This window comes from Vidua chalybeata, chromosome 1 (genome assembly GCF_026979565.1).
Source record: "Vidua chalybeata isolate OUT-0048 chromosome 1, bVidCha1 merged haplotype, whole genome shotgun sequence".
Classification (NCBI taxonomy): domain Eukaryota; kingdom Metazoa; phylum Chordata; class Aves; order Passeriformes; family Viduidae; genus Vidua; species Vidua chalybeata.
The window spans coordinates 104,600,079-104,621,228 of NC_071530.1; the positions used below are offsets into that span (position 1 = coordinate 104,600,079).

At 37.1% G+C, this 21,150-nt stretch overlaps 1 protein-coding gene across 3 annotated transcripts; it reads left to right on the top strand.

Annotated features, from left to right (window-relative positions):
* The first annotated feature begins 120 nt into the window (after nt 1–120).
* Nucleotides 121–18,858, top strand: METTL4 (methyltransferase 4, N6-adenosine). 3 transcript variants are annotated; one of them, XM_053958909.1, is made up of 9 exons: nt 121–203; nt 958–1,472; nt 2,190–2,252; nt 5,429–5,795; nt 7,930–7,999; nt 9,810–9,984; nt 10,201–10,307; nt 10,904–10,992; nt 17,080–18,858. In XM_053958909.1, exons 2-9 carry the CDS (start codon nt 1,044–1,046, stop codon nt 17,223–17,225), a joined length of 1,446 nt encoding a protein of 481 aa, XP_053814884.1. In that variant the 5' UTR covers nt 121–203; nt 958–1,043; the 3' UTR covers nt 17,226–18,858. The 3 variants fall into 3 exon arrangements, with proteins under 3 accessions (XP_053814884.1, XP_053814892.1, XP_053814900.1); XM_053958917.1 differs by lacking the exon at nt 121–203 and having other exon boundaries at nt 942–1,472; nt 17,083–18,858; XM_053958925.1 differs by lacking the exons at nt 121–203; nt 2,190–2,252 and having other exon boundaries at nt 942–1,472.
* Nucleotides 18,859–21,150: the final 2,292 nt, after the last annotated feature.

Below are 21,150 nucleotides of genomic sequence, written 5' to 3' on the forward strand. Positions count from 1 at the left end.
GACGTCGCCCGGAGCGTCACACGGAACTGCGTCACCGCGGGGCCGCGGGCCGAGCTGCGCGGCGAGGCGGGGACGAGGGGCGGCGGGAGGGACCGTGGAAATAGAGGGGAGGAGGAGCGGTGGAAATAGAGAGGAGGAGGATCCCAACCCCGGAAGGGCTCGGGGAAGGGCCGTGGCAGTACGACGGCCTGGTGGCGCCCACGGTGAGTGTGTGCCAGGCGCTGCCGGGCCACGGCGAGCCCCGGGCTTTTCTCCAGCCGCCGAGAGTTTTCCTAGGGAAAAGCCCGAGCTCTCGGTCCCTGTGTGCCCGCGGGGATGGGAGTCGGCGCCTGGCCTCAGCAGCGTGGCTGCCCTTGTGCCTATATTATTGCTCCCGGGTGCTGTCAGTGATCCATGTCTCTATATGCATATATATATATGTGTGTGTGTGTGTAGATATAGTGTATGCATATATATATATATATATATATATGTATGCATATATATATATGCATACGCGATATATGTGCGTATATATGCATATATGTGTGAATATATATAGCGAATGTGTATATATAGTATGTGCATATATGTAGTATATATGTAGTCTATATAGCATGTGTGTAACGTGTAGTAAAGGTATGTCGTGTAAATGCATGTATGTGTGGTGTATACACAGTGTATAGATATACACACGTGTCATATAGTGTTAGACGTAATTGGTGTGTCATAGGGCTGTTTTTCTGACTTGTTAAAAAGAGTAAGCGCGTACCATATAAAAATATAAAAAGTCATATAAAATTTAGTTACTGTTAAAAAAGTAGTGGTACAGGGATGAACATAATGGGGAAACCAGCTGAAGTCAGAAGTTTCAACAGTGTGCCCTGTGTGTGCATGGAAATGTCTGTCAGAAGGTAGGTGCTAATTTATTAAACTGTGATAATTCTGTAAAGTGAATTCTTGTAAAAATTCCCACAGGAGGAGGTTGCTCCAGGAAGTACAATTGGTTGGTGAAGGCTGAGGTTTCAGGGAGCTGATTTTTCATCCTGAAAAGGGGACTTATCATGTCCGTGGTACATCGTCTGACAGCGGGATGGCTTGTGGATCATCTCTCTTTCATCAATCAGTGTGGCTATGAGATCTGTGACTCCTTTACACACCCTGCTAGTGTCACTCACAATACTTCTGTCACATCTACTGAAGACTGTCACAGTATTTCTACTTTTGCTGCCACCCCCTCATCACGCCATGGCCCTTCTTACGGTCCTGGAGGTGCTGTAGAAACAGAAGGTAAAAGAGCAAAAATGAGATACGTGTTTCGGGAGGAGTTCTTTGATATTTCTAAGCCCCATATAGCTGCAGCTCCTGAGGAGCAGCTGTGTCAGGGATGTCCTGAGGTGAGTCTGACAGAAATAAAGGCCAACAGCAACAGAGAGGAATACCAAGAAGGAGCAAAGGGTGACACTGGAGATTCTCTTGCCACTGCTAGGAAGGTATGTTCTCTGTAACACAGTAAATTACAGTTATCCCTTGATAAATAATGTACTACTAATACTGCTTTGCACTCCTGAGTCTTTTTAGGTAGTGTAGAAGAACGGAACATTTGAGGATATTCTTATGTCACTCATGTCAGTAATGTGCTTTTTGTGTCTCATAAGCAGTGGATTGCTCCTGAAATCTCCTGACACTGGTTGTGGTCAGGTACACAGTCTGAAGCCGTGGGAGCTGTTGAGATTGTGCAGGTTAGCAAGTTGGGAAGGACAGCATGAATTTTCTTTCAGTGTTGTTCAGTACCATATAGACAAAAGAAAATAAGAGTCACTGGTCTAAACGAATAAATGTAATCATGAAGACATAGTTAACTTTTTTCTTTTATTGCTAAACTGCACTTGGCAGCTGAAACTTTTAGTATGGGCCTAGAGGAGGCATGAGCACAAACTGTGCACTCACTAGGTACCTTCAGATCCTAGTGCCACGAATAATTTAAACCAGGTTTAACCTCTGTACCTTGTGAATGCCTGCAGCAGGTTAGATATTTTCAGATCTTTTTTGCTCATTTGACTTGTACTTGTGATAGAAAAACAGATGGAAAATTTCTTCTGCTTTTAAAGAGTTAATTTGTAATTCAGGTATGTTTGATTTTTTCCCCTTTTTATTTCATCACGGAATGATATGTATTTTGTTGTTATTGATTTTTGCTAATTCTGCAGAAACGTAAAAGGAAATGTTTATTCAACCAAGGTGAACTAGATGCTTTGGAATACCATTCAAAGGTAAGTTGGGAAAAAAAAATATTTTTTGCAAGTACATGCTATTTGACTTTGGGCATGTGGAGAGTGGAGGGCATGGTTGCAAACAAATTCTGGTTTTGTAGCTTGTTCCACTGGTGCAAAGAAAGAAAGGGAAAGGAAGGTCAGTGTCCAATCCTTATTTGAATTCAGGCTTACAACGTAGCTCTTCTATGTAGATACATGTGAAATTGCATCTGAGACATTACAAAGAGCTGGAAGCTGCATTTGCAAAGTAACTTGGACTGTTATAGACAATTGAACATTGTGTTGTGATGAGTTGAATATTAGGAATTGGCTGATTTGAAATTGTTAACAGCCCAGCTGTCCACAGAACACTGTGCTGGAGTTACTCAACACTTTTGTGATCAAATGTGCTTCAAAATATCTTATTCTGCAATTGAAAAAATATTAATCTTTCTCTAACATTTTATATTATCCTACTAATGAATGAATGAATTGGAATTCAAGTCTGTGTGCTTATGTCACTGGTGTACTGGTGAAGATACAACCAAGTTACACTGAATCATAGTAGTGAATTGTAGAAATGCAGTCTGTAGGTAATGTTTGATGTATTCTTACTGCTTTCCCGAATAGGGATGTGAACCTGAGCTAGGAGCTACACTTGCTTTCTTTCCTTTGACAAAGGTTTAGTCGTATTGGGCTTTTTGCTTAAATCTGTTCCACTTGAGCTACATTTAGATGACTACGCTTTTTTTCTTCTACATGGCAACAATCTTGTAGTAAACATGTGCTGCTTGCTGATACAGTGTAGAGGTCCTGTGATTATTTTTGTGAATTAGCTGTGCATGTGCAGAATCGCCTTAAAGGAGAAAACTTTGAAGTTCAGCATCAACATGAGTATGGAAATGTTAAGGCGAAAATAAAATCATTCAACAATAGAAATAAGGAAAGAAATGAAGTTTGATGCCTTGTAGGCTTGTGTAACTTTGGTGATATTTGGTGAATATATGGAAAAGACAGAGTTTGGAAAAATCTGTGACTCCAGTTAGCCTCTTATATTATTCACAGATTAGAAAGTAGTGGGTTTTTATTATATTTGTGTTATTAAAGGTTATAGCTTTGCAAGTTAACCCAGATTAGTTTTGCACTTATTTATATTTGTAGACTCATCAAAAATAAACCCAAACAACCACTGTTTTGTTTCTGCAAGTGAATCTATGAATTTGAGCTGTTGAATCCATTTATGAATTTCATTCAGTGTCAACATAGGGAACAGTACAAAATATGCTAAATTCCTTCAGCAGCCATTTGTTAAAACTCCTGCTTTGATTGCTTCATAGTCAAGAGACTTTGTCCACTTTGTCCACCTGTGAGTTAACACATGTGTGTAAGAAGGTATAATTTGTAAAGATATGTTTATTAATTCTGTTGAAGCAGTATGAACTTTTCTTATCACAAACCTAGGTACTAAAAATTTATGACTCTGTACTCTCTGGTATCTAGAGGTGGCACTATTAAATTATATAAAAAAAATCTTTTTCTTCTGGGAATTGTAAAACCCTCTTGTAATCTTGAAGATTTTGTAATCAGAAGCTTTTGAAACCAAGGTATGTATTTGAAACCTTTAATAAAGCCACTGTAACTGACAATGGACAAATGGATAAACTCACTGACAATCAAAACTCATAAAGGCTCCATGATTTGGAAATAAAATGGGTCTTTAAATTTTGTGAAGGGGAGGTGCTGACTCCCCAGCAGGTGAATGACAGTGTATATACATCCAAGAATTGTGTCATCCTGGACTGACTGACTAACAGGCTATTTGAGATGTTTGCCACTTAGAACTAAGTTGCAAAAATCATATTCTGATACTTTAATTTGATTTACTGATTGTACTTCTGTATGACTGCAAAATGCATAAACTGTTGTTTTATGAAGTGAATTAAAATGTGGAAAATGACTGATTTTTAGGTCCCAGTATACATTTCAATTAAAAAGATTTTCATGGGCACAGTAACTTGAAATTAAATTAGAATTTTAAATTAAACTTCAGATAATTGGTTTGAAATTTGTGTTTGGTTGAAACAATGATATTTCACATCTGTTGTCTGAAATGTTTTATTCAGTAGTTTCTCACTCTTTCTTTCTCCAGCCTTCTAATTATTCTAACTTTACCAAAAAATGAAAATCAACAACAGAAGTTAGTGTGGTGTCCTGGTTTTGGCTGGGATAGAGTTAGTTTTCTGCTTGGTAGCTGGACAGCTAATGCAGAGTTGATGGAGTGGGAGTGCTGCAAATGAAAAGTAAACCTAAGACTTTTAAAAAGCCCCAGAGTCAACATATTGGATGCTAAAGGTTGATGTGTTGCCCAAATGTCTGCACCCAGCTGCAGCTGCTTTGTCCCTTCCAGCCTGGTCAGGATAGATCAGGAAACATCAAAGATTTTCATTTTGTGTTTAGCATGAGGATAATGTTGACAGCAAGAATTCAAACATCAGTGTGTTAAGCCATGCTTACCCTAAGTCAAGGAGTTTGTAGTTTCCTGTGCTCTGCCAGTGAGCAGGTGCACAGAGGAAGCTGGGAGGGAACATGGCCAGGACAGGTGACCCAAAATGGCCAGAGGGATATTCCATGCATAGGATATCATGCTCACTATATAAACCATGGGAGTTGGCCAGGAGCCATGGATTTGCTACTAAGGGATGGGCTGGACATCAGTCAGTAGCTGGTGAGCAATCTTACTGTCCATCAGTTGTTTCTCTTGGGCCGTACTTCTCTCTCTCCCCCCCACTTTTCAATAATAAAAATAATAATTTTTTAGTTTCAGTTTTTAAACTGATCTTATAGTAGCCCATGAGGTTTGCTTTTTTCCTTGGATTTTTCTGCCCACCAGGGATTGGGAAGCATGTAGTGTGAGTGAATGGCTGTGTGGTACTTGTTTGCCAGCTGGGGTTAGACCAAGACACACACCTTATTGTAATCCCTTTGTAACTTTTGGGCCAATGATCTCAGTAATTGGCAAGGATCCTTTTCCCTGCCTGCAAATTGAACATGTTTTGATTTTAGTTGCATTCCCTGGTCAAATAGATACTTGATACTTGAAAGATCTTTTCTTTTTTTTTTTTTTTTTTTTTTTTTTTTTTTTTTTTTTTTTTGTTTTTTGTTTTTTTTTTGTTTTTTTTTTTGTCACCATACAGGTCAGGAAGCTCATTTGGGAAGGGACTTTGCATTTAGTCCAAGAGGGACTCAAAAGCGGTTTTCTTCACTGTACTACTGCAAAACTCAGTTGCAGGAAGAATAATGTTCCTCAACGCATTGTCTGTGGCTTGGCTGAATTATGTGAAATGGCAAAGCAGTTTCCAGCTGTTGATGAAAGTGACCATCAAGCTGTACGTGTGCTAGAGGAGGAAACGTCCAGTGCAGAGCAGGACCTGCTTTCGTGTGTTATGGAAAACAGCTCAAACTGTGCAAAGATAATTGTGTTAATGGGGCAGAAATACTTGGTACCACCAAAAAGCAGTTTCCTCTTATCTGATATTTCATGTTTACAGCCCCTGCTGAACTGTAAGTATCTTTAGGTGTTAGAATTCATCCCTTTTCTCCTGCCCAAGAAGGGCAGTTAATGTCAAGATGACTCAATGAACAGATTTTAACATACAGCATCACACTGATAGCAAATGCTGCTGCAGGCTTTCAAGGTGATATTTCTAACTTTGTGCAGATAGGTAAGGACTTTCAAAGGAATCTTGAGTGGTTAGGAAATCATGTCATGAGGGATTATGTGTCTCCAGGAGACTCCTTTAAAAGTGTCAGCCAAAATACAGGAGTTTGTGAGCGTGTTCTGAGCCGCTGTCAGCCTAGAAGTCACATAAACACATCAAATTGGGACTAGCTGTGCTGCTGGGTCCCTGTCCCACAGGATGAGCCTTTAGCATAGGTAGGTCCATGCTGCTGCTGAAATGGTGCTCCTGCTCTCTTGATTTTTAGCTAGATTAAACCATGGGGGAGGGATGAGATAACGCACCATAAAGCAAATGTTCACTTAGAGACTCATCCTGTTCAGGGGCAGGGTCTTTTTAGATTGGAATAAACTGGTCGTGGAACAAAGCCCAGCGTCCCCCAGGGAAGATAACAGTTTGAGAGGCTGTTGCACCCAGCTGGAGAGCAACACCACTTTAGCAAGACCACCAGTAGCAAGCATGACTTGACTTTTCAGCTGCTGTGTTTCACAGCTGAGAGTATTGGCTTATGGAAAAATCAGTGACAGGGAAATGGGGGGATTTTAGAGTAATCAAGTCCTCTGTAAAAGTAGATCAAAAGCTATCCAAGCCACTATCCCCAGCCCTGAGCTGACAGCATGCATCAGTCTTCAGTGCCATTCCAATAGCTTTCAAATTGATCTTCATTATTATTACTATTATTTTTATTACTATCAGTCACAGCTAGGCTTTATCAGACAGTCTTACAGGAAAGATGTTGCCTGTGAGCAAGAGCTGGGCATTACTGCTCTACCCTCTAATCAGTAATTTTAGATTTTTTAATTGCATTTCAGAAGAGAGGAAGCATATGTAGTTTAGATGTTATATTTTTTTAATTTTGTTTTTTATTGAGAAGATATTCAGGAGATAGAATCTTACTATCTAAATAATAATTTTGCATTTGAAGTCCATAATCTAGCTAGCTAGCTGTTTTCATCTCTAGGAAAGAAAGAAGATTATTATCATTCTGCTACTACTCTGCACAGTTGACCATATAAGATTCTCCAAGGAGTTACAGAGCAGACCAAGAAATCTGAGCAAATAGTTTTGAAATAAACAACAGTGAATGTTAACATAATGCCCTGACTGTAGACTTTTTTTCTGAGTAAGTTTGCTGTCCATTTTAAATATTATTTTTCATCTTCCCTTTCACCTGCCAAAGGAGAAGTAATTCTTGCTGGTCAGTCCACTGTAAGGATAACACCTCTAGTGTTAAATGAATAAGGTGTAGTAATCACATTTCATGAACATCAAATGCTAAGCTGTTGTTCTTACCATCAGACTCAATGAAAGAATATTCTCTGGAGAAATAAAACTGAGGAGTTCTGTTTTTTCATGGATGTGTTCTGTATCTTCTATCCTCCAGCTAAAGTAAATTCAGCTGCTCCCATGAAAAGTCCTTCTGTTCTTTTACTCTTGTTCATTGATTCTCATTTCATACACTATGTCTAGATATCTGTCTCTCTTTACCTCCAGTAGTGGAAAACAGTTTTCTAGGGCTGGCTTGAAGCTCTGCATGTCCCTGTTGGCCTAATAAAAGATTAAGCAGGACAGGAATCTTGCATTCAGGGCTGTAGCTTTTTACTCAGCTGGGTGCCATACTGCATAGCTTCTGTTGGGAAACTTGGAAAATTTTTTATTTTTGAGACTTGCACTTTGGTATCTTTTTTTTTTTTCCTGAAAGTCCTAAACATATTCAAAATTTATTGGTGGGATCTGACACAGACCACATAAAAGTCCTTTCCTTAGGTAAGCAGCCTAAAAATATTGAATTTTCTGATATGGTTAACTAAATTAAACAAGCATGTCAAAAGTCTTTTAACTTCTTATTTGGAAAGAACAGAAGAAATTTGCAGTTTTACTGTATATCTGTTTTAACTCAGATATTTTTAAAACTAATTTACTGGTTTTTATTTTTTTTCTTTAATTTCACTTGCCAGACAAGAAAAAATATGATGTAATTGTGATTGATCCACCATGGGAGAACAAGTCTGTTAAGAGGAGTAACAGGTATGTTTTATAGCAAAATCAAACAAACTTTGTCATCATCGCTTATAAAGGGTAATTAACATTTTAATATACTGATGCAATCCAGGACCAGTATAACTGTGAGACTGTAGTTCAAACTTGTAAATATTTTGACACATGCTTACCTTCAAATCTATGAACTGTCTTAGGTATTTCACTGAAGTGTGTTGGATACTTGGCATACAAAATATTTGCAAGAGTAGATCTTAAATTATCTAGCTGGTGAGAGAATGTTAGCCCTTTACCAAGAAAGTATGGATTCAGCTGTTCTGTAGGGCCTGGATAATGCACATATTAGGTTGTAATTAATAGGGTTACTTCAGTGGACATAAAACTAGATAAATGTGTAAGTATTTCCAAGACTGGAATCTTGCTCAGAAGTTTGAGTGGGTTTTTATTTAATTTGAGGTGTAACTTAAGCTTCAGTCTAATGTTTAGAAGAACATAATAATGCAGCAGTAAAATCCTCTAGTGCAGTAGGAACTCTGAGTACTGTAGTTTATGAAGTCATTAACTTAAATTTTTATGGGCTTCTTTCACTGCTGAGTAACATCATGTTTATGCCAGTGGAGTCCTCTTCATTGCCATAGAATTGTATCTTTTTGAAAGAAGGGTAGACAGCAAATATGGTTTTACAACTTTCTAGAATAAAGTTCACTGTAGCTTTTGATGCTTGTCGTGAAGACATAATTTGAAGATGTAGAGACTGATGAGTAGGCTTTCCTTTGAAAGCGCTTCAGAAACCTCTATAAACTCTCATTCAGAAGTGTCTTTCTTGAGTATATAAGATACTCAGAGAAGAATTGTACTTACTAGCATAAGTTAGTCGCCAAGATCCCTTCTCCCTTATGAAATAAAGGCAAAAAGTGGAGGAGCTATCACTGCTTATAATTATCTTGTTGGCAGCTAATCATTGTGAAGCATTGCTCATCTGGGTGAATCTTTTCTCCTCTGGACAGTCTAGTCCAGGAGGTATTTGTATTTTATCCTTGTTCACTCTTTCTCACTGTAGCATTGTGTAGGGTCCTGGGTACCCACATGGTGGCTGCTGATTTTCATTAGACAGTGTGCCAATATTTTTGATGCTGCCATGTGTAAGTTGCACAAGCTGCATTTTATTAATAGTGTAGAATTGCATGAAAAAAAAAAGATAGAACAGGGTAGGAGGATGTGGAAAGCATCCTGGATTCAGCGGTGGAGCATTCAGTTAGCTCAGAAAAGTGCAGAATTGTTTTGAATAACCTAGAAAACTTCTACCATGGCTGATAATTTAAAAAAATGAACAACTTGTGAAAATAATTGGGGAAGTTATTATTTCTAATGACCTTTTCACTTGCCATTCAAATTAGTGTGACTCACTTGTCATTTTCATTCAGAAGAGAGTTTATTATGAGAAGTGAATAGTATTACATTGCCTAAGAAGCTTCTGTTCACTAAATAGCTTTGTTCTGGCACAAAGATGAGAATATTGAGTTACATCTGATAGTTCTTAAATGAAACATGTATTTCTAAACTTCAGAGTCACAACTAATTTTGCTTTATTTCGAGGGATAGTGGAAATACATAGTTCAAGGTTCTGCTCAGTAAAACTTATGTACATACAGTAATGGTTTTATATAAAATCTCTCAGAATTGTCCACTGGGTGTCAGTCTTGATCTATTTTTATGACTTAGATTGTCAGGAGATAATTCTTGAAGTGACTGGTCTGTGTAATTTTTTTATCCATTTGTTTTGCTTTGCAATTTTTATGGTTGGTATATGCTAATTTGCTTTCTCACTTTATTGGCATAGGTACAGCTACTTGTCTTCATGGCAAATCAAGCAGATTCCTGTACCAGCATTAGCTGCTCCAAATTGTCTTGTAGTCACATGGGTGACTAATAGACAGAAGCACTTACATTTTGTTAAGGATGAACTTTATCCTCACTGGTCGGTGAAAACACTTGCTGAGTGGCACTGGGTAAAAGTAAGTTCTCAATATATTTTGTCGATTTCTTGGAGATTGAGAAGACTTGCACTATGACACTTTGTGTTCTTCTAATTTGTCTATTTACTCCATTTGCTTCTGCTATGTATTTGAAAGCTGTGATCATCAGTATCCTCCTTTTTATAAAGGAAAGGTTTTGGAAAAATATGGGATATTAAAATTTTCTACTGTATATTTTTAACTCTATTGTGTCAGATTACTACAACTGGAGAATTTGTGTTGCCTTTGGATTCTTTGCACAAAAAACCGTATGAAGTTCTCATACTGGGGAGAGTTCAGGGAGATGTGAAGGAAGCCTTAAGGTATGTCCAGATATTTATGGTAAATGTCTTTTTTTGCAGCTGCTAGGATTCCCTTTGTATGTATCACTTACTCATAATGCAATAAAATATCCCAAAACCTCTTGACTAATTTTGGACCTAAAGATAGCCTTATTCGCTTTGGAATAAGAGAGGGCCTTAGTGAGATTAAAGAATGGAACCCCATGTCTGTTCCTTTCATCTGCTGTCTTGAGAAACTGTCTTGGACAAAAGCCTTGTGGACAGGGCTTCCTTTGCTGACAGGTTCTCTTGTACCACAAGTCCTTGGCACAGGCTGATGCCATTTTGGGGATGCTGCTGTTCTACACATGACGACCTACAGGACTGCATTGTTTGTTCTCAGTGGCTTTGCATGGCTATTGTAAACCAGGTTTTGTCCAAAGCCTCAATGATTTCATAAACTATCGTTTTATATATTACATTTAAACAACATTTAACTTCCCTTGGACTTCCCTGAAGTTTGTGAATGAACATTCTGTGTGTTATTTCCCATTTGAAATAAATCTGGAAGAGCTGTAGCATCACATTGGATTAACATTCATTCTTATGTTTCTTTTCTTTTCTGATTTATGCGACAGGAAATCTGAAGGTGTTCTTCCAATTCCAGAGCATCAGTTAATTGTCAGCATACCCTGCAGTCTGCATTCACATAAACCTCCTCTTGCTGGTATGTTTTGGTTTTTCTGCCTAATGTTTGTGTGGCACAGTGGTCTTGGATGCCTCATTATGGGATGTACCTAATAATGCCTTAATTTCCCATCTATCAAGCAGTTTTACTCAACAGAACTTTCGGTTCCTCTAAAAGTGTTCTGAAGCACCTCAGTCTTGGTCTCAGAAAATTATTGTGAAAACCAGAACTTTCAAGTAGTACTATGTAAATGTTTTGGGTGGATGTAGAAAAAATGTTGCCTTTTTCAAAATTTATCTTTTAAATACTGCAAAAACAGTTTTACAGATACTTCATATATGAAGTTGTGACGAATGACCTAAAGTACCTTGTAAGGGAGAGAACTTTGGGAATACATAAAATAGGAAAGCAGAAACCTCCTTCTTTATGATGTCATCCTGAAATAAATGTTTACATATCTGCATGAATTAATTATATGCCTGCAGTACAATGCCTTTAAATCCAAAAACTTAAATATTTTAAGACTGCTAACAAGAGGCAGCAAAAAAGGCATACCCTGCTTGTTTCTGAGGAGTTGTATTTCATTTATTGAAATTGATGCAGTAATTCCAGCCAGCCAGTTAATGTGGATATAAATTCAACTTTTTTGAGCTAGGCCAAAGAATTGTTCTGGAGCACTTTTACTAATTTCATCAATAGAAAGTGGTATTTCTTTCATCATTACAGCACCTTAGAACTTAACAAGGCTGTGGTAAGAAATATGTTTAATACCTCTCACAAAATCAATGTCATCCTCCACCAAGGGGGAAGCTCACCATGTGTCTGCAAATATTCCAGGTGTTTTGTATTCACATCAGAAAAGGCAGGTAGAAGAAATGTTTAATGCTCTTGGAGATGAGAGGCGTGTCACACTTCGCTTCACTGATATGCTTTCCTATTTCTCTTCCCAAGGGGTAGAACTACTTTTGGCTGGAACAATTGTACCTTCAGGGATGCTCTAAAATCTGTGTTTGGGGTCTTGCATTTATTAAATTGCCATATATATATATATATCTACATACACACACACCCTATTAAAAAACTAGTAGGCAGGACATACTTTGGTTAGCTAAAAATAGAAAAAAAAAAGAAAGGCAGTTCTGTGAGGATTTTTTTGCCATCCTGAAGCCACATCTTTAAGAATTAGGGCTAGAGCAGGCGGTATATGTGTTGATTTAAGCTAATGAACAGTGCAATTGTTATTTATGAGGCTGTCATCTAGGGTCTCTTTAGCAAGCCAATACTTAGCAGCAAACTTGGACACAAACAGGAAACTTGTGAGGCATCCAAGTATGCAAACCAGCAGTTTAGGAAATTTTAGTGCAACAATGGTCCTCGGAATAATTCTTTTGTAGGGCAGAATCTAGAAACCATATTGGAAAATACTTTATAAATTATAAACCTGAGTAGACTTTGAAAGAAACTGTCCTTTCTAATTTCTTGTGTATATTTCTTGAGTCTTCACTTGGGTGATGGGATTTGATAACATTGTGCAGCATTTGTTTTTCTCTTTGAAAAAATGAACTTGCTGTGGAGCAATATGAACGATTTAAAAGGTTTTTTTGTGAAAATACACCTATGTCCTACAGTTTTTTTGGTAGGTCTGTGTAGAATATGGTTATGTAATGAAAAGGTAGACTGTAAAGCAAAAGCTGATTGCTGATGCTTTGACTTCTGTGCTGTACAAGATGTTGCTTTCATGACCAGGCAATATTCTCAAGCAGCCAGTAGGGAGCAGCTGAGCTACATCCTAGAGGGGTTGAGAAGAAATTTGAACAGAAGCAGAGATTTGGCAAGGGGGGAGAAGGACACTTGATGAGTCACACACATTCTTTATGCTTTGTTTAAGTAGTAACAAAGCCAAAAATATTAGTATTTACTGATGCTGTCTGGCACTTTGTTTCTTATTACAACAATAAAAGTTGTATGTTGGTACATATGTAGCTACTTAATGACTGATTATAAGAGTTTATCTTTCTGGGGGAAGAGAAAGATGTAAATTAAAGTAAGCCATCAAAAAGAGATGTTTGTGTTTCTACAGTGCATTTAACCATGAAATTGCAACTGTAGGGGTTTTTGGTGATGCATGTGCTGTGTTCAGTGCTTGGAGCTCTAATATGTCATTGTGAATGTACTTAAGCTGCTTTATGCAAATGTGTTAAAATCAAATTTTATTACTCCGGGTTTTGATTCAAATAACAGCAGGTTTTCTTCCTAATTCAATTCAGTGGTGCTCTTAGCACAAAGGATACTCTGTTACAGATATGTATAAAGTTCTACATAACTTCACATCACCTTTTTTCCTTTTCCTGTATTATAGATTGTTCTTATTACAGCCATTGCTCTTCCAGTTTTTGAGTATATGCATTTATTGTTAGAAAATAACACTGTTGTGTAGGAGTTTGCCTAAAAGCACTGGAATTAATGCTTGGCTATGTTCTAACCAATTTGCATATATTCAGCAGAACTTTGCAATGAGGAATCATGGGAGGTCCCTCCTCCTGTAGCAATGATGGCTTATTAGGCCATGTTACAAAGGCTTTTTTGGAACCAAAAAAAGTAAATGCCTTTTGTTTCTTTATGGGCCTTGTGCGCCCTTGCTGTGAGATTGGTGCATGAGCATCTAGGTTTAACTTGAAGTTCAGGAAAGATGCAGTGCTGTAAAGCCATCTTTGAGCTGGATTTCAGATTGTTTTCTGGTCCAGGGTTTAGACAAAGTGAGCAATAAGGACCTCTATGTTGCAAACTCTTTTGAAGGATTATTTTAAACTGAGATAACTTGTGCTTTGTGCTTTGCATGGCTCACTGATCCAGCAATGAAAAAACAGACAGTTATTTTCACTTTATATATCCAATTTGTCAATGCAGAACCTGCATTTTAGGCAGTGGAAATCCAAAAATAAGGAGAAACTGTTGCTTGTTTCAAAGATAATTCTTTATCTCATTTAAACATTTTTAGGAACATGTATATTCAGTATGTGTCTGGGATTAGGAGTATGCAGGTGTGTCAAGTCTCCTGCCTGGCCACTGGATCATGCTTCAGAGTGAAATGGGTTTTCTGCAGCTGTTGTGTCTGCCAGCTGGCTTTGTGCTTGCTTCATGTGTCCTAGGGCATTAGGTGCTCAAGTATAAGTACCTGGCTTGCTGTCATAGTGTTTGTGACACCTGCAAGTGATAAAGAATAGGCTGTTTATCATCTATTTAACCTGTTTCCTGTCGGTGGTATCTGTAAGTGGATAGAAGTAATTGTGTTCTGGATTTTGTTTGTCAATCTATTCCTGTGGTACAAAAACTCAATACTTAATTTTTCTACTGATGGAACTCCTCTAAGTTGTTTTCAGAGGAAAAATCCCCAAAGGTTTGCTTGAGGGCTGCAGATCAGATCTGTGTTTGTTGAGATAGCCTGCTGGTGATATAAAGGTCTAACAAAGAAGACGTAATTTGTAACTTGAACACTGATCTTTCCCATATGAAGGAAACCAATGTAATGAGATTTTAATCCAACAAAATTCAGCTCTTTTGATATGGTAATTTCATTGCAGTGCAAGTTACTGCCTGATGGGATTATGTAAATGCCTACAACCTAGCAATGAAGAATCATACTATAATGTGGTCTCAAATTATATGTAATATGTGTCTTTTTTTAAAAAAAGCCCTCTAAGTTTAAAAAGATGCTGTCTCTGCCAGAAGGAGAGGAGGAGATTCCTGTGACTTCCTTTTTAAATTCTAGAACCAAACTGACAGAAAGACTGGCACCATGTTTCCTGCTTCTGCTGAACTGATTGGTTTCTTGGCTACCCCTTTTTTGCTTTCTGGTGAACCAATCCTTGATATTGGTTGAATCTCCGAAGTGTGCTTTTCAAATTTATTCTTTTAGGCATGAAAGTTTTTGGTGCCTATCAAAACTGCTTTGGATTACTGAACTTAGTGCTGTGATGATATTTTTAATTTGTGAATTTTAAGGTCTACCACCTTTCTGGGCAATCTGTTCAGTGTTTCAGCACCCTCATTGTAAACAATTGTTTCCTTACATCTAGTCTGAATTGATCCTATTTTAGTTTAAAACTTCTATCCCCTGTCCTATTGCTGCAGGCCCTGCTAAAAAAAGCTTGTTGCCTTCTTTCTTACAGGCCCCATTTAAGCATTGAAAAGCCACAATAAGGTCTCCCTGGAGCCTTCTCATCTTCAAGATGAGCAACCCCAACTCTCAGCTTGTCCTCCTAGTAGAGATGCTTCGGGCCTTTGATGAAATTGTCAGCAAATTTTGCAGAAGAAATTCTTATCTTAATGGAGCTGTGAAAAGAACAATAAATTTTGCCACTTTTTTTATTATGATGTGTTTGCAAAATGGTATTAAGCAGCTACTCATAAGTGGTGTCTAATTAGATGAACACCCACGACACCAAACAGTGTGTGAGTTTTCTGTCAGAACGTACATGTTCCTCTAAACTTCCCAGACTCTTCTCTGCAAATGCTAGATTTGTTTAAACATTTTATCTTGCCTCTAAAAGAAGCAGGTTTTTGGAATAAGATTCCTTCTGGTAGCAGTATTTTTTAGATTAAAAGCTGCCTTGGTGATAACCCATCTGAGACATTCATGTAACATTTCTTAAAGATTCGGGGAAGGCGAATAGATTTTTATGCCATCCCAAAATACAATAAAGCTTGGAAACACCCATTAAAAATATTTACAGAACAGTTTTTAATATATTGGAACTTTGGAAGAGGTGATCATGTAGGTAGGAAATGCATCTTGGTTGGCTAACACTAGTAAGTGAAGTGGGTGCTCATCTTTCTGCAACAGGAGCAATCCATGACCTGATCAGCTGGAGTCTCACATAGGGCATCTGTGACTGGCAAACTTGATGGAAAAAGTCAGTACCAAAAAAAAAGAGAAAGAACATTTCCTCTCATACTTTGGTGTATGTTGACAGGATGTGTTTTTGCTTTCTGCAGTGATCATATCTGAGGAGACTGAGTGAAGCAGCAAAATGTTGGCCTTATGAGGTGTATTTTTAAGTGACAGAGATTCAGAAATCACTGTCAGATCTGATCTAAAAATGACCAAAGTATCCTTTGGAAAGGGATATGTTTCCATAATTTTTCTTCTTTTATCTTCAGCAGGAAAACAAAAAACTTAACATGCAATTTCTAGTATAGATAAGTTTTTCAGTCTTTCTGCCTTCTCTCTGTTGGGTGCTCCTTAAACCTTTGCTTTTCTCATGTTTTTGTACACAATGTTTTTGTAGCCATTTCATGAAACCTAGTTAACCAGCCACAGACTAAATGGCTCTATGTGACAAGTAACATATTTAACAATAAACTCTTTCCAATAATACTTTTCAAGCAAAATGCAAGATCTTTTTCTATCACTCCAAGAATACCAGTCATGATCAGTGACACAGTTAATGCTAATGACAGATGTCTTTATATTTGGATTTAGGCAGAAAAATGCCTAAGTGTAAAAGAGATTTATGTTACTGAATAACAGCAACAGTTATAGAAATATCTCTTCAGCTGCCAGGTTGATATTGGGGGAAAAATAGTTCCTGCATTTTTATAGCCCTTTTAGTGCTATACTTATTTAACTGGTGTTACTTTTAACAGTTGTCATTACAAAAATACTTTTATCCCCTTTAAAGTACAGAGGAAAAGAGAGTGTGCTTTTAATTAAGAAAAGGATTCATTTATTTATTTATATAAGTATTGTCCTCATGTTATTGGAGCTAATTGAGGCTTTAGTAGGTGTTTGGTTGATATAAGTAAAAAAAATTCAGATCTCATCTATGTAGAGGCTGAAATAAATCCTCCTTCCCATTCTCTAAATGAAAACCAATAAATCAAGGCTATTGAAGGCCTTGACAGTATTTTTTCAGAATCTCAAGGGCATTTATTTAAAATTACTTTCTCACTATAAATAGTCCAGCTGTTTGATGAAACCTCTGAAATTAATTTGCTGTCTCTCCCTTTTTTAATGAAACATTCATTTTTTCATCTACTAGTATCACAGGGGAGATTTTACTTTTTTACTATTGTTATTTGTACCATTGTCATTGTTGTTGTCTTCGTTTTTTTTTTCTTGCACAGCAGTTCTGGCAGAATTCATCAAGCCAGATGTGGAATGCTTGGAGTTGTTTGCTCGCAACCTACAGCCTGGCTGGACCAGCTGGGGAAATGAGGTCTTGAAGTTTCAGCACATTGATTATTTCACTCTTCTGCAGAATGAAAACTGAGCTGGGTCTTAGACATCTACACCTTCTGAAATTCCACATCTTCCCAAGGGGCTCTTGAACTAAGCTTTATTACTGATGGTGCACCTAAAGGTAGCAGAAATAAAACCAATTGCATTTTAGTTAGAATTCTTTAAGTGACAGGATATCTGTTTAATGCTATCTCGCCTCTGTGCAAGGTGGTCCCTTATTTTGATCATCTGAACATATTTAAGATACTGATGTTGTTACCAAAAATCAGTGAAGATAAAACTCCTTAACAGCAGGGTAGCATTAAGAAGCAGGCATTCTCTATTTGGCCTGATGCATGAGGGAGTATCTTCTCTGAAATATTGTGTATGCTGATTACAGAGAAAGCTCCTGTTTAAATACTGTATTTTACATACATATTCATTGACCTTTCTGAATAATGTACAGATGATGATAATTTGCCCAAAATCATTAACATATGTTCCCTCTCCTTTGCACACGTGTTCTTCTGTACCAGGGGTTTCTTTGGTGATTCCTGGTGGTCAGCCACCCCCCAAAATCATATTTGACCATCCAATGAACTGGTAAAAAGTTGGCATAACTGGGCTTTTTACTCTGCAGTTTTCCTTCTTGGTCAATGTTTAACATGACCCTAGAGAATAAGCATTTTGTCATTCTATAGGCTTGTGGTTTTTGAAGAATAATCATATTAATCCACCAGGTTGGTGGTGGGTTAAACAATTTTTCATCTGCCAACAATGTTAGAGTGTAAGTTCATCCCTGTTCTTTTTAAACCTCAAGAAAAGAAAGACATTTTAAAGTATTCTCATTGCAGCTATCAAATCTGAGCACATTGCTACTGCTGTACTGTAGCTGTTGTGCTATTTTTAAAGAATTATAATATATTGTTTTTCAAGAGACAATGGAAGTAAGCAATTCTGAATGATGCATGTTTTCTTAAAGTTTTTTTTTTTGCAAAACAATTGGTTTTGAACTAAAATAGTTATGAAGGCAGTGTGTCTTCCTACATATTTGTATGTGTGTGTCTGCCTCAGGGAAAGTAAAAGGAGAAGTGCTTATATTTATTGGCTCATGAATTCTTGACTGACCATATTCTATGTAAAATTATACTTTTAAAACAATTGGCAATTCTGTCTTTGTGTATATGGTGTTAATTTTTTGACTACATTGTAAATGATCAGTCTCAACATCTTAAAAATTCTGAAATTGTAACAGATCATATGTATTTTTTTAAAAATTCTTTCCTAATGTCCTGGAACATTATAAAGCCATTCCAGTGAGCTGTATTTTTCAGCTAACAAAAAAATGATCCCTTAAAAAAAATAAAGAATGGTACATTTTGTGTATCCTTTGCTGTGCTTAAATTTACTTTGAAAAACACAAAGAAAATGTAATGAGGCCTCTGCCACTTACTCATTTATAGTACAGTCAGAGGTGTTGGACAAACTGATTTTCCTGATGGCAGGTTCCTGAATTCTGACTGTTTGTAATGGAGATAAAATACATTGCTTAATTTCTTTACCTTCATTTCCATTTTGGTAGCCTGGTGACCTGTGAAGATTTTTTAAAGTTAAACTTCAAATGTCAGCAGAGTATTTTTTGATAATTTTGTAATAAAAATGAAAATAAAAACTTGTGTCTTATTTGCAGACCCAGTTTCTATATTACTGTTCAATTCCATGTTTTGCCTATTGGAGCAGTGGAGTTAATAAAACAAGGAAAATGCTTTTTTCTCCCTCCCCCGACAGTTAAACATATACTCAAAATAAGTAAATAATGTAGTAGCGGAAGTAGTTACCCAGGAAAACATTTCTTGCTGCATGATTTTGTTTAGTCTGCATTTTAAACTGTCAGTATGTAAGCAATCTTACCTACAAGGGATAGAAGGTTCTTTATTTGATTTTAGTTTTATAAGACATTCCCTACCTGGAGCTTCTGCTTTCCCAGTCAGAATTCCCCTGCCCTCCCAAGATGCTCTCATCCAGTACTAAATGATGTATGGGACTCAAGTCTGGAATAAATGGTAACTGCTGCAGTTATCTTGTTTTCCCTTTGTACTCTACAAAACAGCACAAGAAATGACAGTGTTGTCTGTTCCACATCCGCTGCTATGAACAACTCCAGATTATTTTTTTAATTCCAACTAAAAGAAAGATGAACAATCTTAGAGAGAAGGAAACCACTTTTCTCCTTCGAGCTAAGCAACAGAACCCTTCTAAGGGAATAACCTTCTTTAGGCTGGTTAAGAATTGATGACCTTATTAATTTGTCTTTTCTGTGGTGTCCCTTTGCAAATAGTGGCTTTCTAGAATCCTAGAATAATTAAGATTGGAAAAGACCTTTAAGATCAAGTCCAGCTGTTTACCTACCATCAGTGCTACTTCCAGCACCTGGGAATCCAGCCTCCTAAGTATGTCTTGTATGTAGAGGACTTGTGCAGGCAGATTCTAAGCTTCTCTGGCCAAGTCAAAAGTTGAAGATTGGAACTTATGTCATACCTGATCCTTTCCTAAATAGTTAAAAATTGTGCCTTGGACACCTGTTTGCTGCTTTTTCACTGCTCTGGCCATGAAGAAAACCTTGTGAATATGACAAAAGTGATGTTCCACATCTGCAGCCAACCTGGAACCATTGCATTTTCTCTGGAGGAGAAAGCCTGTTGCTAACTTGGAAATCTCATGGTGGTATTAGCAGTTGATAGGGTCATCTTTTAAATATAATTATTTTTGTGTTATGCTGAATTCATAATTTAAATAGCTCCTTACACTTTTCCAGCTCTCCAAGACCCAGCTGTTCCTAACCAGCCATCAGATCGTTCAGTGTCTGTCAGAAGATTCTTCTGAGGCAGAATCTGCAGCATACTGAAAGATCAGTGATGAGTGAAACCAGCTAATATAACAGGACAATTCAAGATCTGGTTTCCTTTTATGTTAAATATGTCAATTGCTCAGAGGGAAAAGTGCCCTCTGTTGTGTTAAGCCTTGTATAAAAAAAAAAAACCAACTTGCTCTGAAGAGTTTACCAAGTTGGTAAGAAATGAAAGAAAGAGAAGGTAAGGATGGAGGGATACAAGATCATAATGAGATGTTAAAGGTGTATTTAATGAGCACATCTTTAGTGTTCCGAAGGAACTGTAAGGTTGATTCCCTTAATTTAAATGGAATTTTCTTCTTTTGTATTCTTGTATCACACATTCAAATAAAAAAATAGGTGGAGTGTGTATTTTACTTACAACATTAACAAAATTAAAGGGGTTTTTAAGCTATAAATTCTTCGTGTGGCAACTTGGAGAAGTGATAACAAGAATTTTTGGAAAGTATGTTGTTTGGTACATCTGTTGTTGTTTTAGCAGGACAATGGTAAAAGTTTCTTTGGCTAGGTGTTCTCTACTATTTCAAGCCTTTTAAAATTATGTCTTATTGCAAAAAAACTCAGTTACATTATAAAAAGAAGTAATTTTAAGCTTTTTCTATACGTAGAGCACATCAAGTGTCATAATCAAAGTTTTATGAATCTTCAGGTTTGAGTGTGATTTTGAAATGTCAAATTAGCATATGACCTTTACTTGTATTTTTAAACTTCTGTGAAGTAAAAAGAATTATACCAGTAGGATATGTTTTTGGAATAATGATTGCTAGGCATGTACTCTTGTGGAAACAGCAAAACTTCTTTTCCAAGATTAAACGTTATTAAAGAAGTGAGGTAAGTGAGGAGGTTGTACCTCTTCATAGCATTCAACTTGGATAGGTGTCAGCAGCAGCAAAGGGTTGACTTTTAAAAATAGCTTTCCAAATTACATAAACAACTCTAAATTAGAGGAGATAAATTCTACTCTGCCTTGATAATTGCATTCATTAGCCTCAACATACCAAAGACTTGCCTACTGCTTATTTTGAATTGGACATAAGAGGAAGAGAATGGAAGTTGGCTGGAGAAT

What these genes read in the sequence shown, in the direction of transcription:
- METTL4 (XM_053958909.1), top strand. Translation starts at nt 1,044, where the DNA reads ATGTCCGTGGTACATCGTCTGACAGCGGGATGGCTTGTGGATCATCTC. An exon ending in TCTGTTAAGAGGAGTAACAG is followed by an intron (nt 8,000 to 9,809) that starts GTATGTTTTATA and finishes TTATTGGCATAG; the next exon opens with GTACAGCTACTTGTCTTCAT. An exon ending in CTGAGTGGCACTGGGTAAAA is followed by an intron (nt 9,985 to 10,200) that starts GTAAGTTCTCAA and finishes CTATTGTGTCAG; the next exon opens with ATTACTACAACTGGAGAATT.